The sequence below is a fragment of the Heteronotia binoei genome, chromosome 10 (genome assembly GCF_032191835.1).
Source record: "Heteronotia binoei isolate CCM8104 ecotype False Entrance Well chromosome 10, APGP_CSIRO_Hbin_v1, whole genome shotgun sequence".
Classification (NCBI taxonomy): domain Eukaryota; kingdom Metazoa; phylum Chordata; class Lepidosauria; order Squamata; family Gekkonidae; genus Heteronotia; species Heteronotia binoei.
In genome coordinates, this window is record NC_083232.1 from 59,333,121 (window position 1) to 59,354,356 (window position 21,236).

A 21,236-nucleotide genomic window follows, 5' to 3' on the forward strand; every position below is an offset into this window, starting at 1 on the left:
TGTTTTTTCTTGGAATCGTCAGACTTCTTGGAGTGCTTTCTGGACTTATTACTGGGAGCCGATGCCACGGAAGCTGCCGGTTGAGCCATGTCTCTTTGCAGAGTTAGGGAAGGTGGCAAAGTCTGGGATCCAGAAGCGTGGGACAGTACAGGTGGCTTTTAAGTCTGGCCGCACAATTTTTTCTGGCCTGTTTCCCAAACTGGCTACAATGAACACAGATATTGGGGTTCTGTGTGTCTCCCCTAGACAAAATAGGCACAAGAAGTGTCCGTTGGTCAAGGGAATTTTGGTCTTACACAGGGTACACTTTTTGAAAGTTGTTTTAGAATCCTTCCCTTCCAAACACTTGGGGGGGAGGAAATAGTAAAGAAGATAAAGTCTTTTTTTTTAACGATACTAGTTGGTGAGGTAGAAGAACAGTCAAAAAATGGAGAAAATCGCAATGAAGTTGAGGAGACGCAACGAGGTAGGTATATCCCGAACGGTGGTGGGTGGAGCGCCTTCCCCTCACTCCAGGCATGTGCAGTGGATGCCTGTTCCCTAGATTGAGAGGGAATGAGCACCAAAATAAATGCCTAGGCTAGCTTTGAATTCTCCGAGGTCAGGTTCGTTCCAGGGGAAAACCCATGTGTGGGACTACACAGAGACCACGATGAAGATCATTCTGTTCCATGGACAAAAAGTTCCTTGTGTGAGTGGAAAACTTAGTTGGGATCCTGCCCTCTCACACTACCAACCACACAATCCATTGTCTATAGAGAAGCTTCCAGATACATATAGTATTTCCACCAATACTTTGTACAAGAACACACACCTAGAAGACTTAACATAGACATTGCTGAATCTGCAAGTGGTAAAAGGATTGCTTCACAAGGTGACTAAAAACACCATTTTCACTCCTAACAGCAAACCTGAGTGCTTATTTGTGGGGTTTGCCCCAGGGATGTGCCATTTTAAAAAGCAAGTTCTCAGTCAGCAGCTCTTTTAAACTGTGCCAAGGGAGTCAGATTTTGTTTGGGGCCACTATTGTGTAGGCAGGAGGGGATGCTGTCTCCCCATTCTGATTTTCCTCCCTGAAACAGTGCCACAATTCATTTGCCCATATGTCCCTGGGATGCCATTTCAGGAAGGGAAAAAAAGGGGGAGGAAGGATCCCCTCCTCCCCCACACCACAGTCATACCACCCAGAACTGGAGCCCTCTGCTACAGTTTAAAGGAGTTCCCAGTTGGGAACTCACTTTTTAGAATGATGGTGCATTACTGGGGAAAACTGTTGTGTCTAGTCAATTTCATAAGGATGAAAGAGCCCTGATGGATCAGACCAATGCTCCATCTAGTTCAGCATCCTGTTTCACAGTGGCCAACCAGTTCCTATGGGCATAGAGGCCAACACTTGATGTTACCTCCTACCTCTGGGATTCATAAGTTTAGTGCCTCTGAATATGGATGTTCCTCACAGTCACCAAGGCTAGTAGCCACTGATAGACCTATCCTCCGCGAATCTATCTAATCCCCTTTTAAAGCTGTTTATTCCTGTGGCCATCACTACATCCTCAGGCAGCAAACTCCACACTTTAGTCACTTGCTGAGTAAAGAAGTATTTTTTTGTCTACCGTGAATCATACAGGTAGTATCTCTCTTTCAGGGACTTGAAGCAGAAGATCAGAGCATACTTCAGCCACTTTACTAATACTCCAGGCCAGCCAATACAGTATACTTTCACTCCTGCTAAAGTATCACTGGAAGTCAGCTCAGCAGTCTCATACTGTTGTGGTACTGGAGGGAGAGATTTCCAGTTGCTTAGTTTCCTTATGGGACCTAACTTATGTACTGTAATAAGACCCAACATAATAGTATGCCTCCAATGTTTCTTGGTTACTTCACACCTAAAATTATTAAAGTGCATTTCCACTGTCCTCAGTTACTCTTTGAAAATGTCCGTTCTGTGATAAGACACTAGCAGAAGAAACCTCAGGTTTACAGCCTAACTGTGGAACACTCAGTGGAGATGTTTATAAAAGACCGAACTTGTAAATCATGATAGTGCAAGCCCTGGGCCCTTCACTTATATGTACTGCAGGGCCATATCTGCACTTGTCAGCAAGTACTTCAGCAGTTTACATCAGATAAATAGCCTGTCTCTCAGTAAGACAATGGGCACACTTCAGCTATTGAAATGAAAACATTGGAAAATCAGCAGAATACCTCGTTTCTCTATATGCTATATTCTAATCTTAAAATTTTTCTATTGCTTTGACCAATGTAACTAACAAATGCTAGCTCATACATCTTTAATGACTGCATAGCTGTGGGACTGCTGATAGGCCAGTTTTTTTTTTAATTGAAACAACTTTTGCCTTTTATTCAGTTCTGAAGATTTCCTGTTACAAGTAGCAATTCTAAGTAGAGTTACACCCTTCTAATTCTATTGCCACCAACTTAGAAGGCTGTAACTCTGCACAGAATTGTATTGCCAGAGGTTTTTTTAAACTGACTCCTTTGAAGGCTGGGGAGAAATCATATTTGTTAGGCATATATTTTGAATTTTGTTGCTGCATCTCATCACTGCACCTGCTGAAGCTGTTTCTTTGGCACAATTAGAAGTCTACCAGCCTTGTCTTCTTGTATATCTTGTGAACATGTTGATGAAGAGGATGCAGAATTACTAGGCTGACTCAGACTTTTTTAAAATAAGGATCTGCTAGCTGTCTCTTGTTTCTGTCATTTGGTATTGAAGAAAGCGCTTCAGTAATCAGGATGTGGTTTCTTTGTTTCTGTGCAGTCACGCATGGGTTTGGCACCTGTGCAAAGCATCCTTTGAAACCTTCTAGAACCTTAACATTAGTGTTGAAGTCCCCTTAAACTTCATTTCAGTTCTACTCAGTTCAGTTCTACTCAACTTTGTACTTCGTATATATACAATTTTATATATATGTCCCACTTTCTTTGAATTTTGTCCATCTGAAAATAACTACAGATGATGGGGAAAAACACACGTCTCTAATGTGGTGGTCTCATTGTTGCTAGACCAACCAAAGTGCTCTCCCAGAATGTGCAGCGATTCTTAGCCTAAAGTGCCACCTGCTGGCCAACTGTTAAGTTACAGCATTTTTGACCACTTCCAGATAGAACATGGGAAACATCACCTAAGTGATTATAAATATTTTACCACTATTCATTTGTATCCAATCCCTGCTAATAAGTGAATGTGTAATTATTGGTATCTTTCTTTTAAACATTTCTGTATCACCTTTTCCCCATAATGTGACATTCAAGGTTATACACATTTATAGACGCCAACTAGATGCAACATAATGCTCCTAACCCTTCTGTCATGGCCTCTGCCTCAAAGGATGATTTTTTCATGTGACCAGGCAGGCTCCCATATTTTTCATTTACTTTACACTCTGCTTTGCTTTCCAACAGGACCCAAAGCAGCTTATATAATTCTCCTGCCGTCTTATTTTACTCTCAACACCGCTGTGAGATAACTTAGGCTGAGAGTGTGGGAGTAGCCCAAGGTCACTCAGCAAGCCTCCATGGCAGGGTGAGGATATGAACCTGATTCTCTCTAGTCTGACACACTAATCATTGTATCACATTGGCCATTCACAAGGGTCTTTTCATGAAGGGAACAGAGATCCATTAAAATTCCACAGAATTGTGCAGGAAGGTATTTTCTAAAAGTAAAGAAACTGAGATTTTAATTGTGAAAATTTCAGGCGGTTTTCTTTTTCCTCCACCTTCATACTGCAGTACCAATTTGAACTGCATCATAATTGTCTTTTTTTTCCTAATCTAAAATCCAGTTTATTAGGTCCAGTAATTAGAGAAAGGCAGACTACTGCTGCTTTTGTTTTCATTGCTTTCATTGAATAATCCAGGTTGATTGCATTATTTCACTGCTCTTTATTGCATTGTTCTTCATTCTAGTCTGCCTTGACTCTTGACAAAAAAGGTAAATGATAAGTATACTTAAAACATGCAGTCCCCATACCAAGAAAGACATCTCAGACTAGCAAATCTGGCATGCATAAAAGCCCAGGAGTCCTCAATACTAGTTCCAATATCATCTAAAAAGGTTTGAACAACTTGGTGAATGGAGAATGAACAGATTAGCACTTCAGAGCTCTTTCCCATATGCGATAGTGCTCCAATTCCTGCAGCTGTTAAAACCTGTTTTAATGTTTGAATTAAGAACATTTATTTCCTTGAGAACTCCATCCGAATGTGAGATGATTAGCCCTGCTGGGGCACAAGCTCTGCAGAATACAGTAACCTTTCTGTGATCCTAGGGGACAATAAACTGGAAAGCTTGATCAGTTTGATTCCCCAGCCCACAGAAGTGTCATGTGAATATGAAATCTCCCATTAACTATAATGCAGGCTATTTAGGGATGATGTATTGTTACACAACTTCGTCACAGATGAACTGGAACAAAAACAGAACATGAAATCAGAATCCACTGTAGATTTAGAATATAATATCACATTAACATGTTAATTGTTTTACGTGACAAGGCATTACAATTTATTCATGTAGTCATTCACCTGTATATCTTCCCAAGTCATACATGCTATCATATGCTGGCTCTCATCTGCCCAACCCAACCATCTTGACGCAGAATAATGAATGAATATAAACCAGACAACAGAAATGGGAACCTACACAAACCAGTCAGTTCCCTGGCACAATATCAGACATGAGTTTCAAAGGAAAAGCCCAATGAGAAGCTACAGAATTACAGCTGTCTCACTGCCAGACTTGAACTCTGTAGGGAATTGCAAGTCAGCGGACTATGGAATAACCCCTTGCCCAGGTTTATGTACACTATTCAAATTCATTCTACTTTGTTAATTTATCACTAGTGTTCTGAGTTTACTCTTCAGACTAGGGTTTTGCTTTCACACGCCATGTATTAACATATTCATTCTGGAACACTGGAATGCCTGATCTTTGTGCTAACTGTCCTTCCTCCTCTGACATTTGTAATTGGCATATATATATTAACTGAGACAAAGTGGGCTGTGCATCACAAACTCACACTGCAATAAATGAATGCTTTCAGGTGCTGTGAAACATTTTATGTTTCAAAAGCAAAAAAAAAAGGTCTTTCTGTACCATAAATGCAGAGATACATGAAGGACTTTAAGGTATGAAGGGGTAAACGATCCAGGACAGCATTATTAACAGTCCACTTCTGAGAAGCCTGTTTAATAAAAGCTTAGATACATCCAGTAGCTATTCTATTTTTTAAAAGACACACTATGTAGTTTCAAATACCAACCAAACACAGTTAAGTGCACTGGAGCTATTCAGAATCAAATACTGCTGCCTATTAAAGCTATATTCACTAAAGAGAAAGGCTACTAAACTGCAAATCACAATTCACTGGACTAATCAGAATATTAGTTTAGACCAGACCCATAATATATTTAGAATGACACGGAGCTAGATATGTGGAAACTCAGGCACACAACCCTGCATTAGATTTTTGTGCATGAAAAGATGGTAGAAGCTTTTCCTATACATAAAGCATCGAGTTAATAGCTTTGGGCAAATTACCTAAGGCACACTAGCCAATTCTGTTTTTAAAAGACTTCGGCAGATTTCAATACAAATGTGTCAGCTTACATAAACTATCTTCCAGTTGCTTTTTAGTCTGCCATAATAAACAGGCAGTTACAGGTTTGGGTAAAGTGGCAGATGTCATAGAATCAGAGTTGGAATGTCCCCTGGTATCACAGCTGCCCTTGACCTATTTCACTTTTGCTTAAGGCTTGACTTTGAAATAGACAGCATTAGTCACTGTGGTGGATAATCACCACCCAGAAAAGAGTACTTACAGATGAACAGCCATGTTAGTCCATAGCAAAGTAAAACAGGAGCCAATAGCACCTTAAAAACTGGATTTAAACATCTGTCAGTCTTTTCTCCCTAGTTTTTTTGCTAGTCTAAGGTGCCAAAGGCCTCCTGTTTTAGTTACCCAAAATATATTAGTATTCATTCTACTGATGAGTCAGTGAATTTATGCTGACAACACCCCATTCTAAATTTCATCAAGTAAAACCCTCAGAAACCATGGTCTCTATCCTTATAGCTAGAGCTTGCATTCTGTGGTCAAGCAGCCAAGGGATAGCAAGCTGAAACTTAATGCAGAAAGTCTGACTGACTGCAGATGTACCAGAACAGGAGTGGCCAAACTTGCTTAACGTAAGAGCCACATAGAATAAATGTCAGATGTTTGATAGCCGGGAGGGAGTGAGGAAGGAAAATAAATTGGGGGGAGAAGGGGGGAGAGGTAGAAAGAAAGCAACTTTAAATGCATTCTCCAAGTCACGAGCTGGCTTGGCTTGCAGAAGTGATATAGAGAGAAATGCCTTCTCCAAGTCAGCCAACGAGGCAATGGGGGCTGCTTCAAGAGCCACACAATATGTGTGAAAAAGCCACATGTGGCTTGTGAGTCACAGTTTGGCCACCCCTGTACTACCTAATCTGGAGAATTTCTCTCTGACAAACCATGTGAAAAGTCTGGAAATACCAGAAAAGCTGATTGGTGGTTCAAAGCGAATGTGCAAACATGCTAAATGGGGAGCACACAAGTACATACACTTGTTCAAAAGCAGCTGTATTAGTTGTTTATTGGCTCAATTTAAGGTGCTGATTCTTAACTTTGAAGTCTTTCACAATCTAAGACCCACATATTTGAGGGTCTCCCACTAATGAACTGTTGTACCATGTTACTCTTACTGGCTCTTACTTGCCCTACCTCCTTACAAGACTGTTTGCCTCCTTCTCAGCTCAAATGCAGGCTTTTAAATTCTGCCACCAACTCTTCAGAAAAGTTGTCAATACTGCTAGTTGATGTCTGAGAAAGTCCAGAAAGACTTGGATGCAGCCAAGCAACCATGGCCTCCAGAACCATTTTCTGGAGTCAGGCTATCAGCAGATACAGCTGGGTGCTTTCTGCAAGCTGATGGCAACCCAGTCCAAACCCATGGATTAACTGGGTGAGGGAGCACATAGATGTTAAATGACAAGGAGAGGATCACTCCTTATGGGATGCTGCATACCAGACGGTAACACAGAGATACCCTCTCCCCAAGTGCCACTCTCTGTCCCCGACAGAGGACAGCCACTGCAAAACAGTCCCCCATATTTCCACACTGGTGAGGCAGTAGGTCAAAAGATCATAATCAACCATACTGGAGGCTACTGTTAGATCAAGTAGCAACAGCAGCACCAACACATCTTGATCCAGAGGTAATCCATGCAACCAGGACTTCTGATTCCACTCTGCAAAATGAGTAAAATTAATATAGCTACATATCACAGGCCATTCATTCCAACACTTTAGCCATACACAATGAACTCCTGAAATGTAAGCAATATTACACTTGTCTACTTTTCTATATGTTGTATCTAGTACTGGACAACCAGAAACACTAATTAATAGTCTGGAAAAAAACCAGTGCAAAATAAGTTTATTTTTTTGGAATTCTACTGATACAAAACTAAAGTCTACATAATTAAACTGTTCCTTCTAAGTTCTTTGATTTAAAGTTGACCAATTTAAAGAAAAAACAAACACATGAGAGATCACACGTAATACTCCACAATTAAGACACGGGTATCAGTTAAGTTGGTTCAATATAAAAAAGTGTAATTCACCAAGTATAATTAATACTGCTAGTTACATTCTTGAGTACACTTTTAATCATCAGATCTCAAAAAGGGATAGTGTACATTTAAACTAAGGGTTCAATCAAGTCATCCATCAGTGGAAGGTACTGCTGCCCCCAGCTTTTTCCTGTGCCTCCTCCCCACTATAAGAAAGTTGATTCATGGGACACATGTGGAGCAGAGGCTCAGAGGCTGCAGTAGGAGAAAAAAGGTATCAAGGCCATTTACTTATAATAGAAAAAAGGATCGTTTCACCCCTTCCCCCTCATCACTGCAGCCTCTACCCATATAGCTATCATCTACCTGTGTCTTGCCTTGGCATCAACTGTCCATCAAAGTACTTGGGGAAAGGAAGGGAAACACAGGATAGATTCACAGTTTTTGCACAACAGATCACTGGATCCAACTCTACCAAGTTACTGAACAAAGTCCCCACTGATTGAACTGGCAAATGTACCAAGTATGTAGTCAAGGCACTAATTGAGATGCAACTGAGGTCTATTCCACTGATTCAAGTAGTGTTAAAACAACCACCTTCGGCAAGAACTCTTAGCAGCTGGTAGTAGTCAGATTAGTAAAAAGTTAAAATGTAAAAAATAGCTAAGTGCCAACATGCAGTAAAATATTACATTTAAATATAAACACAAAATCAACAGTATGAATTCCAACTATTAGAATTTTTTTAGAAACAGAACACAAAACTCTCAACTAGATAAAACACTCATCTAGAAATAGGTAACACACAACTTCAAACAAACATCTTGAAGCAACTTTTGCTAATAACTGTCAAGCATTTTCTGTCAAGCATATGACTTCCAGGTTGTTGTAATCACAACAGATGACAGGTACCACAGCAATACTTCAGGTCTTCTGTGAAAGTATCATTAGGTCAAACACTTTTAAGTACAGCTCGACTTCTTCTGAAATGATGTGCCCTCTTCTCCTAGAGAAAAACATTAAAATGTATCAAAAATTAATTCCTGCCCCCAAAATCAATGCCTAGAAGCTGATTCCTTGCTTCAGAGCAATCCAATTCAAGACAACATTGCATGCTTATATGGGTTATAAAGGCTGCATAGGTAACTTGCACAAAGAAAGAAATTATATAATGGTGACTATCAATACTCCCTCTAAGCTGCGACAGGAATGGCCAAACTTGCTTAATGTAAGAGCCACATAGAGTAAATGTCAGATATTTGAGAGCCGCAAGACAGGAAAAGGGGCAGGCAGGCAAATAGATGGGGGAGGGAGGAGGGAAGAGAGAGGTGGAAAGGAAGCAACTTTAACTTTAAATGCATTTTCCAAGCCACCTTCTGGCTTGGGAAAGTGATTTAAAGGGATGCTTTCTCTAAGCCAACTGACAGAGGTGGTGGGAGCTTTGAGAGCCACACAGTATGTGTGAAAGAGCCACACATAGCTTCCGAGCCACAGTTTGGCCACCCCTGCTGTGAAGTCTTGTGAGCACAAATTCTACTTCATGAGCTACTGGCATAAAGTTGTGAGCTACTGCATAAATTAGTTTGCTCTGGAGTCATTCTTCTTGAGCTAAGACAAAAATGTGTGAGCTGGAAGCTAAAAAACTGTTGAGCTAGCTCACACTAACTCAGCTTAAGAGGGAACACTGGACACTATGAATGACAAAAGTTGCTCCTTCACACAATGGTTTGAGAAGTGTTAAAGTAGATTTGTAATTCACTGGTGCAATCTCTGGTGTTGTTTGATATGACACATGAACCTGATCATAGCCATCATCAAAACAGCTGCCCTCAACCCTGACCTGGATAGTCCAAGGAAGTCCGATCTCGGAAGCTAAGCAGGGCCGACCCTGGCAAGTACTTGGAAGGGAGGCCTTCTTGGAATATCAGGATCTCTCTAAGCTGTATCAACCTACAGGTGTTTTTACATTCAGTTCGATCCAGAGTTTTAGTGTCTTCAAATCGCCTGCCACCGTTCCGCTTCAATTACTTTCCTTTTACATTTGTGGACCTTCTGCGATCATTTTGCATAGCCAAATTTCTATATTTCCTGCTAAAAGCGTTTCAACTGGGGGGGTGTCTCTGATCAGAGGGCATACGGAATACCAGTGCTTAATTAAATGTATATGATTGCTTGGAAATGGTGTCAACACTGCAAAAACAATGCAAATTTAAATTACAAGATGAGGCAAGCAATGATATGTAAAAATTTCAAGTGCCGTCAGTTCTCATGAAGAAGATATTGGATTTATATCCCACCCTCCACTCCGAAGAGTCTCAGAGCGGCTCACAATCTCCTTTACCTTCCTCCCCCACAACAGACACCCTGTGAGGTGGGTGGGGCTGGAGAGGGCTCTCACAGCAGCTGCCCTTTCAAGGACAACCTCTTCCAGAGCTATGGCTGATCCGAGACCATGCTAGCAGGTGCAAGTGGAGGAGTGGGGAATCAAACCTGGTTCTCCCAGATAAGAGTCCACACGCTTAACCGCTACACCAAACTGGCAAATTATTGCACCTTGTAGCTGTTGGAGGAGTCTTTTAAAACGCATGAAAACTTCTACAAGTTTGAAACGCTTGTAGAGAAATGACTGGATCAAAACTAGTTTTGAGAAAAACGTAGCAGCAGCGCCAGAACTCATCCCACCTAAACCAATGTAGATGCTTCAGGCAGCAATTATGCAAAACAGTTGTGAGAACGTTAGGTAATGTAAAAGGTGAGTTTCCAATGTGGTGATAGTCACAAACTCAGTGTAAAAACACCCTACGTCTCCGAACGCCCTCCATGCCCTAGTAGAGGTCGCCAAAGTTGCCATGACTTCCAGGCATGCGCACACACACAAAATACAAAATATTTTTTTAAACCCAGCTGCCCTCTGTGCAATCAGATTTAAATTACCAAATTATAGTGCAACCAATGTTCCCTCTAAACTGCAGACTCTTGTGAGCAAAAATTCCACTTTGTGAGCTACTGGCATTTAAGTTGTGAGCTACTGCATACATTACTGTGCTCTGGGGTCATCCTTCCTAAGCTAAGACAAAATTGTGTGAGCTGGAGGCTAAAAATCTGTGAGCTAGTTTACGCTAACTCAGCTTAGAGGGAACAGTGAGTGCAACCATTAAGGATTAAAAGGAGTTCTGCATCATGTGTATTGTTACCATCTCTAATGTGCTGCCTTTATTATACTCATTACTGACTTTGGAATTGAGATACTAGTAACATTTAATACCATAGCAAGTACTCTTGCTGATAATACTCTGTATTGGACAATAGTTTTATCTAGAAAATTTGCACCACCTCTTCAGACCTGCTTGAAGTGGGTTAGTTAGAAACTAAAGTGGTCTCAAATTGTGCTGTGACTATTATCTAGGTCCTAAGAACTTGCAGTCTTATTCATACCTTAAGGTAGTCTTCCTGTGTTACAATATTGTTCCTCAAGCGGTTGTCTGGATTACACAGACAAGACACCACTGTCTGTATGCTTCGGTCCACAGATCTCTAAAATATTTAAGTTTTGTTAGCTTATAATCAATAACCTAGACTGCATGTGCTTCAAAAGACCTTTACTGCAAGAGTTTGGTATATACAGAATTTTTTAAAAAAGTAATTATTCTTCAGTTATTGTGAAGAAATACATTTTTTCATTTGGAAGGTTGAAATAAACAAAACCTTCACAGAATTTTAAAGGTTTCCCCCCTCCCCACACCCCCTTTGGGCAGAGAACAGGTAGGAAGAGGGAAAGTCAGTTCAACTGCTTTCCAAACCTACCTCAGCCCACCTTCATAAAAGTGCTAATAGGTCTAAACAGTAGGATAGTCAAGCTCCTCCCCCACTTCAAGCAGGGAACAGAGATTTGGAGGTGTTAAATACTAGAGAGACTTCAAGTAAAGTATCTCTAACCTCACCAGGCTGTGGAAAAGAGAGGTGATAAAACTCAGGGGAGTAAGGAGGAAGCTCTTGGGTGCAGAGTTCATCAAAGTAGGCAGAACTCTTAACTGAGGTCTGGAGGAGTTAGCCATTAACCGTGTGCTGGCCGTAAGAGCTGGATGAAATGTCAAGATAATAGCAACTGTGTAGGGATCTGTAACTTCCGAAGTTAAGGAGTGTGTCCTGTATTTTAAACTCTTATAGGACACGTATAGAGGGACAGATGAATTGAATTGAGTGCATTTCTTTTGAATCCCTTTCCTCAGTCTTGTGAATATTATTTTTAATACTTCATAACTTTTGATGCTGGTAGTGGTTCTCTGTACTACATAGACCTCCCACCATCTTGGACATGGTATTTTAAAAGGAATGAGAGGGGGAAGGCAGGCAGTTGGCAAGCGGCTATTCCTTCAGGGGCACACAAGGTAGTAAACAGTCCTCGTGGTGACCAGGTGCTGGGCAGGAGACACAGAGGCAAGGACTCAGAATTTGGAAGGGAAGCTGAAAGTTCTAACCCTCCCAATGGGTAATTCCTGCAAAGGTCAGGTGGTGGTAGCAGGTTACCAGAGAGAGGGAAAAAACCTCTACAGGTGCTGGAGAAACTTTGGAGGGCAGGGTTATGAAAACCAATAGCCATTTTGGCATTAAACCAACATTCAGTAATACTGTTGTAGACATTTCTTCCAAAAAAGTTCTTCACTCAAAGTATGTTTTATTATACTAGCTCAAAGGTGTCAAACATGTGGCCCAGGGGTTGGATCAGGCCCCTGGAGGGCTCCTATCAGGCCCGCGAGCAACTCTGCTTCCCTCTCCCTCTCCCTTCTTTGTGTCACAGCTTGCTTTGCCAGGATTTCTCAATTGCACAGAAGCTACAGAACAAAACCCGTATTTTCTTCATTGGCTGAGGCGCCTTTCTTGGGGAAGAAATGAGGGGGGAGGGAGAGCTTGCTTTGATACTGACCACAATATTGCAAGAGTGCTAATACTTTAAGTATGTTTTATTTTAATTTTTTTTTTAAAAAAAATCTTTAATTGTGTTTGTCTGTGTCCTTTGTAACATTTATATCTCCATTATCTGGCATTATATTTTATGATACACATGGCCTGGCCCAACAAGGTCTCATTTATGTCAAATCTGGCCCTCATAACAAATGAGTTTGACACCCCTGCCTCTGAAGTTTTCTTCTATGAATTCATGAGCCATATTAACCTTCAATATCACTTTGCCTTCTAATAAATATAGAATTCTCATGAAAATCCATGTGTTTCCCTAGTTGCTGCATCCATCATGCAGAAACAAAAAACGGCTTACAACAGCAACAAACCAGTTTACTTAATCTGTATAAGCTGGGCCTCAAAGAATGCAGCTTCTTCCATGATTAAATTAATTTGAGATACAAATGATCTGTAATGCCAGAGTCCTCAGGTAAATATATGGCAATATGAAGAGACAATATAACCTATCTTCTGCAAATACCCAGAAACTAAATGTATGCAGCCTGCAATTTCAGAGTCATAGGAAAACAGATCTTCCTGACAGACACATGAAGGATTTGTTCCCAGGGTCTGAGACTTCCTGGTTTCGTCTTTAGTTTTATGGTCTTATAATTAATTCTATATCACCTGATTTGTTATTTGATCCAGAGTTACCTTGCATGCTGTAACGAGCTCAAGTAGGAACTTCAAAAAACCTTCCCCAAACATTCCTGCCATAGTTCACAGAAGCCTAGTTTTCTGTGCAACCAGATTCTTTGGTAGAATACTATAGCAACTTCTCATCCACTTAAAGACACAGTTTCCTTGCATAACAGGAAGTCAGTAACAGTATTGCAGAGTTCTCCCCTAACATGAGGCATAAGGCTTCCAACATTAGAAACAGACATTCAGAACTGACCTGAATACACAATACAGAGCAGTACATATGTCACTTCTTCCACACTCTCATCTTCCTTCCCATCCTGTTTTTCCCCTTGTACCAGAAAGCAGGTTTCTTATGTAGTTTCAATATGAAGAGAATCTCAGTAGTTATGTGTACCTTTTGTGGACTGTTGGCGCACGATTGGGTTGTATCAGCCATAGAATATTCTGCTTGGTCTGTTCCAGGATCCATTTCACCACCATAATTAACTGTAGTATAAGTCTGGGCAAAGGAAATAAGCGTGAACAGATCTGTCAGATCTTGCGGAGAGAGCGGGATACAAACAGAAATAAATTATCTATCCCAGAAACAGAACACAGCATCCTGAAGATTGCCCCCCAATTTCAAAAGTCTTGTAAAGCCTAAAAGCCAAAAAAGTCTATAAATTAAGAAGAAAAAAACCCAGGTTGCTTACCTGTAACTGATGATCTTCAAATGGTCATCTGTGCATTCACACCGATGGGAACAGGGCGCCTGCGCCAATCCTGATCAGTACGTTAAAAAGCCTAGGATTTTAGTGCTCTGCAGCCAGTGGGGATGCACAGAGCCCCTACCATGCATGCCTGCTGGGCGGGGAACGGATATCCCTCTGTTGTTCTGAGATCTCACCACTGACCACTTATGGCTTTTGATGTTTCATTTACTCCTGTTATCAGGCAAGCTAACCCATTTATGTTTATCCCATTCACCACTGCCAAGCCTGACAGCCCAAACAAAGAGACAGCTAAGGCCATATATTTGGTACCTGCAAGTACACCAACTCCTGGTAAACAGCTCTCATCCAGGATTAGGCTCCTCTGAGTCCTAGGGGAGGGACAGTGGCTCAGTGGTAGAGCATCTGCTTGATAAGCAGAAGGTCCCAGGTTCAATCCCTGGCATCTCCAAAAAGGGTCCAGGTAAGTAGGTGTGAAAAACCTCAGTTTGAGACCCTGGAGAGCCGCTGCCAGTCTGAGAAGACAATACTAACTTTGATGGACCAAGTGTCTGATTCAGTATAAGGCAGCTTCATATGTTCATATCCCCTTTGCATGTTTTTTTCCTGTGCGTGTTATTCCAGGGAATAATCAGTCTAGGAAGCTTGCCAAATAGACAAGTCTATAAAAAACAGGTTGCTTACCTGTAACTGATGATCTTCGAGTGGTCATCTGTGCAGTCACACACATGGGTCTTGCCGCAGGCAACGGATCCATACCTCGGAGCTCCAATAGCTCGCCTATTGCGCTTTTTGGCGCGCTTTCCTCCCGCCCTGGGGAGCAGGCAGCGACTGCGCATGCCTGGAGCGGGGGGGAAGCGCCCATTCCACTCAGTTTCTTCCAGCCACCAGTGGCACTGACAGTATGCAAGGTTGAGGAACAATCACAAGAGGCCAGCAGCGGGGAAGGCTGGGTGGGCGTGTGTGACTGCACAGATGACCACTCGAAGATCATCAGTTACAGGTAAGCAACCTGTTTATCTTCTTCGTGGTCTCTGTGCAGTCCCACACATGGGTGACTAGCCAGCTGAATGTCTTGGAGGAGGGTGCTGGTAAAAGAAAAAGGTTAGTCACATAAGCATTGCACAGTAGTGAATAATGGAAGCGGATGCATTCACCCCTGGCTTTAATGGAAGATGGATCTGAGGACCGCTTGGCCGAAGGAGGCGTCTCGTCTTGCACAAATGTCTAGGGCATAATGGGAGACGAACGTGGATGGAGAGGACCACGATGCAGCAGCACAGATGTCCTCTAGGGAGACGCCCTGTAGAAAAGCCGAAGACGTCGAGACCGCTCTGGTAGAGTGAGCCTTAAGGCCTTCGGGTAGAGGCTGCTTAGCCAGTTCGTAGCACAACCTGATGGCACTAACTACCCATTTAGATAGTCTCTGGGTAGAAATTTTGTGTCCTTTATGAGGTTTCCCGTAGGCCACAAACAGATTAGGGTCCTTACGGAAAGGTTGTGTACGAGCAAGATAGAAAGATAAAGCCCTTCTGACATCCAAGGAATGCAGTGCTCTTTGTCCTGAGTCAGTTGGGTTGGAGAAAAGAGTAGGCAATGAAGTCAAAGTCGATAGGTGGAACTGGGAGACAACCTTAGGGAGGAATGCGGGGTCTGGTCGCAGAACAACCTTGTCCTTATGGAAGATGGTGTAGGGGGAGTCATGGCGGAAGGCACATAAGTCACTCGCGCGCTTTCCTGAGGTAAGGGCGACTAACAGTGCTGTCTTCCAAGATAACAGGCTGAGATCTACAGTAGCCATGGGTTCAAAGGGAGTGTTCATTAAGGAGGAAAGAACTAAGGATAAACTCCAAGCCGGAATGAACGGTTTAATAGGTGGGTGGAGGTGCAGCATGCCCTTGAGAAAGGATTTGGAGAGGCCATGGGAGAACACCGTCTTGCCGTCAACGGGGTCATGAAACGCAGAAATGGCAGAGAGGTGGACTTTCAAGGAGGAATAACAGAGTCCTGATCTCTGTAGTGAGAGCAGATAATCAAGGATCAGATTTAGAGGCGCTGATTCTGCTCGCAGTTGATAGGATGTCGCAAATGAACAGAAGCGCTTCCATTTGTGTTGGTACGAAAGTCTGGTGGAAGGCTTTCGCGCGTTAAGGATGATGTTGGCTACGTCTGTAGAGAGAAAGGAGGGCGGATTCTCCAGGCTGTCAGGGCCAGAACCTGAGGGTTGTGATGCAGTATCTGTCCGTTGGCTTGAGATAAAAGATCGCCCATTAGAGGAAGGCGACGGTAAGTATGGCAGGAAATCTGTAGTAGCCTCGTGAACCACGGTTGCCGTGGCCACCATGGAGCAATGAGGATGCAGTCCATGCCGTCTCGCGTGATCTTCATCAGCACACGTGTCAGCAGGGGGGTTGGAGGGAAGAGGTAGTGAAGAGAGCCCTTCCAAACCTGTAGAAAGGCGTCGTTGCCCCTCCTGGTATAGAATCGGGGACATTTGGCATTGTCCATGGAGGCAAAGACGTCCACCTTGGGTGTCCCGAAGCACCGAAAGATGCGATGAAGGTAGGTCAGATTGATGGACCATTCGTGGTCGTCTATCCAAACCCTGCTGAGAGAGTTGGCCAGAACATTCTCCACACCTGGGAGGTGGATGGCAGTCATATAGATGTTGTGTTTGATGCACCATTCCCAAAGCAGTATGGCTATACGGCACAGTCGGAGGGATTTGGTGCCCCCCTGCTTGTTTATGTAGAACACTGTTGCCATATTGTCTGTGGAGATCTGAACGTGCCGACCCTTGATCAGTGGGAGGAAGGATTGGAGGGCCCTGTGCACAGCAATCAGTTCTAGGCAGTTTATGTGCATGGCCCTCTCTGAGGGAGTCCAAAGCCCTCTGACAGTCTTGCCGTCTAAGTGGGCTCCCCATCCCCACTTGGAGGCATCTGATGTTACAATCGCCGTCGGAGGAGTCGGTAGGAACGGCATGCCTGCGAGAAGGTTCTCGGGTACAGTCCACCAGGTAAGAGAAAGAAGTGCTCTCTGGGGAACGGTGAGTAAGATGCTCTGCGGTTGCACGTGGGGATGGTAAGCACGTACAAAGCAGAGTTGTAGTTGTCTCATCCGTAGCCTGGCGAAGTAAAGGACTGCTGTAGTGGCGGCCATAAGGCCCAAGAGGCGTTAGATGGTGAAAGCAGATTGAAGGGGTTGCTGTTGAATCGATTTGGCAAGGTTGATGATTGTCAATGCTCGGTCTTCCGAGAGAAAGGCACGGTGGAGAGAGGTACATAGACGGGCCCCTATAAATTTGAGATCCTGGGTTGGGGTGAGGTGTGATTTGATGATATTCACACGTAGACCCAGGGAATTTAGAAGGAGAAGAGCTGTATGGAGATTCATCTCTAGTTGATGCTGAGTTGGTGCTATGAGGAGCCAGTCGTCGATATATGGGAAGACAGGGATGTTCCGGATGCGTAGGGCAGCTGCCACTACTGCCATGCACTTGGTGAAAACCCTGGGTGCAGTGGAGAGACCGAATGGGAGGGATATGTATTGGAAATGATCGTGGCCCATGGCAAAACGAAGGTACTTCCGATGTTGAGGTCGGATTGTTACATGGAAGTAAGTGTCCTGAAGATCTAGGGAAGCCATCCAGGAGTCCTTGGGGATCAACGGCAGGATGGACTGCAGAGAGATCATTCTGAACTTCCTGTATTCGATGTGAGCGTTCAGCTTCCGAAGGTCTAGAATAGGGCGCTTGCCTCCATCCCTCTTGGGAACTAGGAAGTATCTTGAGTAGAATCCTGTCCCTTGATGTTGAGGAGGAACAGGTTCTATGGCATTTTTCTGGAGCAAGTCCAGAATTTCCTGATGGAGGAGTGAAGAAGGGGGGGTAGCTGTGAAGTAGTGGTGGCGAGGTGGAGAAATGAACTCGATTGCGTAACCTAGACGCACGATGGTTAGCACCCAGGAGTCGGTTGTGATCGAATTCCAAACCGGAAGGAAGGGGGAAAGTCGGGTGTGGTAGGTCGGTGGAGTCTGAAGGGAGTCAAAGAGACTGTTTAGTAGGAAGGGAAGCTTTCTTGGTTTGTTGAGACCGAGACCGCTGTTGGAACTGAGGTTTTTGTTGTGCAGGCCTTCTCTTCCAGTATTCGTTCTGTTTAGGGGACCGTTGGCGTTTCTGGAACGATGGTCTCCAGGGTTTTCCGCGGTTAAATTGTTGGGAGGAAGGTTGAGAAACTCCCAGGCGCTTGGCGCGTTTGCGGCCATCATCAACAGAGGTTAAAACCTCATCAGTTGATGCGTGGAAGAGGCCTAGGCCATCAAAAGGGAGGTCTTCGATTTTTTGCTTTATGTCCGGTTGTAAGTTGGTAGACCTCAGCCAAGCGTGCCTACGTAAGGCAACAGAGGAGGCAAAAACTCTAGATGAGCATGAAACAGCATGGCGTACAGAATTTATTTGTTGTTTTGACACTCTAGAGAGTTCTGCTACTAGTTCAGAAGCCACTTTTTGGGAAGCATCAGGAAGGGATGGGATGAGAGGCGTAAACTGATTTGCCAGATTGAAGACGTAGGCGGAAAAGTAGGCCAAGTAGTTGTTGAGTTTGGAGTTGGAAGATGCCAAGATAAATATTTTCCTTGCCAAGGTGTCCAGTTTTCTACCCTCTCGATCCAGTGGTGTAGGGCGTCTGGACGGTTTAGCTTTAATGGCAGAGTGCACGATGATGGAGTTGGGTGCAGGGTGTGAAGCCAGGAACTTAGCCTCAGGAGCATGAACTCGATAGAGAGTGTCAAACCGTTTAGAAGTGGGAGGGACAGAGGCTGGTTTGTCCCATGCCTCTCGCAATCCCTCAAGATGCACAGGTAGCATCGGAAGGAGTGACCCAGGTGGGAAGTCTGCTAGTACTAGATCGTGTACGATGTCAGAGACTTTAGGCGAGTCGGAAGGCAAGGCAATGTTTAGAGTCTGAGCCATGGTAGTGATAAGGTTTAAGTAGGCTTTAGAGGCATCCGACGGTGAAAGGCGTAGTTGAGGCGTCGATTCTGAAGCTAGAGAGGCAGGGTGGTCCTCCGAATCAGACGATGCTGAGGTTTCCCTGTCGGAATGTGAGTCGTCCCTGGAAGGAGAGTGAGGTGGTACAACTGGTTCCGAGATGGGAGTGTGATGCTTTGAGGTTTGAGCATCCTTGCCCCTAGACGGTCTGGGTGGAGTAGCAATGACTGCAGGGGCAGTCGATACCGTTGCGGAGACAGAATGGGGTTGTTCCACATCCCGATATTGAGGGTGTTCTTGAAACCGAAGGGACTCCATGTGCCGAGGTGGAGACATTTCGGGCTCTCGAAGTCTGTCATAGTCACGAGGTCGAGGAGAGTCGATGCAGTGTATACGAGAAGTGAGTACGTCACGGCCTGAATGTGGTGCAGAGCCCTGGTACCGAGAACGGTATGATCGCTCTTCAGAGGGCGAACGGGAGAGACGGTGGTAGCGGCGGTGTCTCGGTGAAGGAGACCGAGAGAGGGATGAATGTTCATGGTGTTGACGAGCATAGTCATCCTGGGGCTCATAATAGGCAGAAGATCCGGAATCGTAGCGCCTACGTGGAGATCAAGAGTGCAGCGGTGAACGGGATCAGATCCGATGCGAAGTTTTAGGAGGCGAACGTGAACGAACTTGATGTGAAGGCACCTGAGTTGCTGACTCGCTGAACAAAGGGGAAATAGCAACGTCACGGAAGGATGCGGGTTGCAGTGAGGACTTTGACTTTGAATATAGTTGAGTAGGGTCCGTAGATATCTCGGGTTCGAGAAATTCGGAAGGGACTACGCTACGGACCGAAGGTGAACGAGATCGAATTGGAATGACTTCCACAGCTGTGGATGGGTTCGGCGTTAGCTGAGGCATGTAGGCGATCACGTCAGACGGCGCCGACAGTTCAGGCGGGACAAGCAGGGCTGAAGAAGTAGCTTTGGCATCCATTGTTTTTAAAGTCAAGGCGGAGTCTCGAGTCTTCTTGGAACCCGAGTGCAAGTCGAGGGATTTCCTCGGGGCCGAATCAGTCGATTCGGAATGGTAAGATGTTTTCGGCGCCGAATCCGTGGAGTTGGAATGACGCGATTTCTTAGGCGCCGGATCAGACGATTCGGGATGACGCGTTTTCTTTGAAGACTTATGGCCGGTTTCGGCGTGCTTCGAGGGTTTCTTAGCGGACTTGTGATGCTTCTGTTTTAGAGCAAGAAGCGCGTCCGAAGAAGCCGAATCTCCCGCTCGTGGTGGGGGAGGCGGCGAGCCCGACGTGGGCATAGCCCTCAAGGACCGCTCTAGGAGAAAGCTCTGAAGCCTTGCTGCGCGGTTTTTACGGGCTTGCTTGCCAAAGTTAGCACAGTGAGGGCAGGAGTCCACTCGATGGGCTTCGCCAAGAAAAATAAGCAGTAGCTGTGGCCGTCAGAAGTGGGGATTTTCGCCCCACAACTTCTGCACTTCTTGAAGGTAACCTTCCCTTCCATGCGCTCCGGACAAGGGAGGGAGGGGAGGGAAAGAAGCGGGAAAGATAGCGCAGAGACGGGTTTTGTTTTTGTTTTTTAAATTTTTAGGGACGAAATATAGTTGAAAGTAGGATGAAAGAAGAAGAAATATGAGGTAAAAGACAAGGGATACGATACCAGATGAAGAGAGAAGAGAACGAGCTAAGGAGGAAACGCAGCGAGGTAGGTGTTGTCCGGGCGGCGGTAGGGAAGAAACTGAGTGGAATGGGCGCTTCCCCCCCGCTCCAGGCATGCACAGTCGCTGCCTGCTCCCCAGGGCGGGAGGAAAGCGCGCCAAAAAGCGCTATAGGCGAGCTATTGGAGCTCCGAGGTATGGATCCGTTGCCTGCGGCAAGATCCATGTGTAGGACTGCACAGAGACCACGAAGAAGATCTTGATAAACCCTTGGTAAACCCTTCCAGGAATGTACCAGTCCATGTAACAGAAACTGACCTATAGGCAGGTTTCTGTTTGACTCTGGGGAATAATATACCTTTTATTTTTCCATTTCAAATGTCTGTGCTTCCAAACTCAAACACTTCCCTTCTTGGTCTCGTGTTATACCTAATAAAAGCAATAATTTTGGAAAGCCCAATTGAAAGACTAGCTGCCAGTTCTTGTGAGGGAGGTCCCATCCACTGATAAACGAATTCTGGGCTAAATACCTCTACAATCTGTTTTGACGGTTCTCTTTTGACCATTTTGGCTCCCCCCAGACAGGATGAGAATGACTCATCTCATAATAACACATGGTACATACAAAAGTTAGTGAGATTCAGAC

The 21,236-nt window shown here is 44.3% G+C and overlaps 1 protein-coding gene and 1 non-coding gene across 5 annotated transcripts in view; one reads left to right on the forward strand and one right to left on the reverse strand.

The window, feature by feature from the left end:
• Positions 1-7,468: 7,468 nt before the first annotated feature.
• DAZL (deleted in azoospermia like) overlaps positions 7,469-21,236 on the reverse strand; it is a 38,098-nt gene continuing 24,330 nt past the window's right edge. For 2 of the 4 annotated variants that reach the window (XM_060248742.1, XM_060248741.1), the window contains exons 9-11: positions 13,620-13,724; positions 11,057-11,155; positions 7,469-8,627 (exon numbers count right to left, since the gene is read on the reverse strand). In XM_060248742.1, coding sequence (XP_060104725.1) covers positions 8,574-8,627; positions 11,057-11,155; positions 13,620-13,724 — 258 coding nt within the window. In that variant the 3' untranslated portion in view covers positions 7,469-8,573. The remainder of the gene's footprint in view (positions 8,628-11,056; positions 11,156-13,619; positions 13,725-21,236) is intronic. The other 2 variants (XM_060248744.1, XM_060248743.1) reach the window with 1 other exon arrangement.
• TRNAI-GAU (transfer RNA isoleucine (anticodon GAU)) lies at positions 14,316-14,386 on the forward strand. Its single transcript has one exon. It is a non-coding gene; the product is annotated as a tRNA-Ile (tRNA).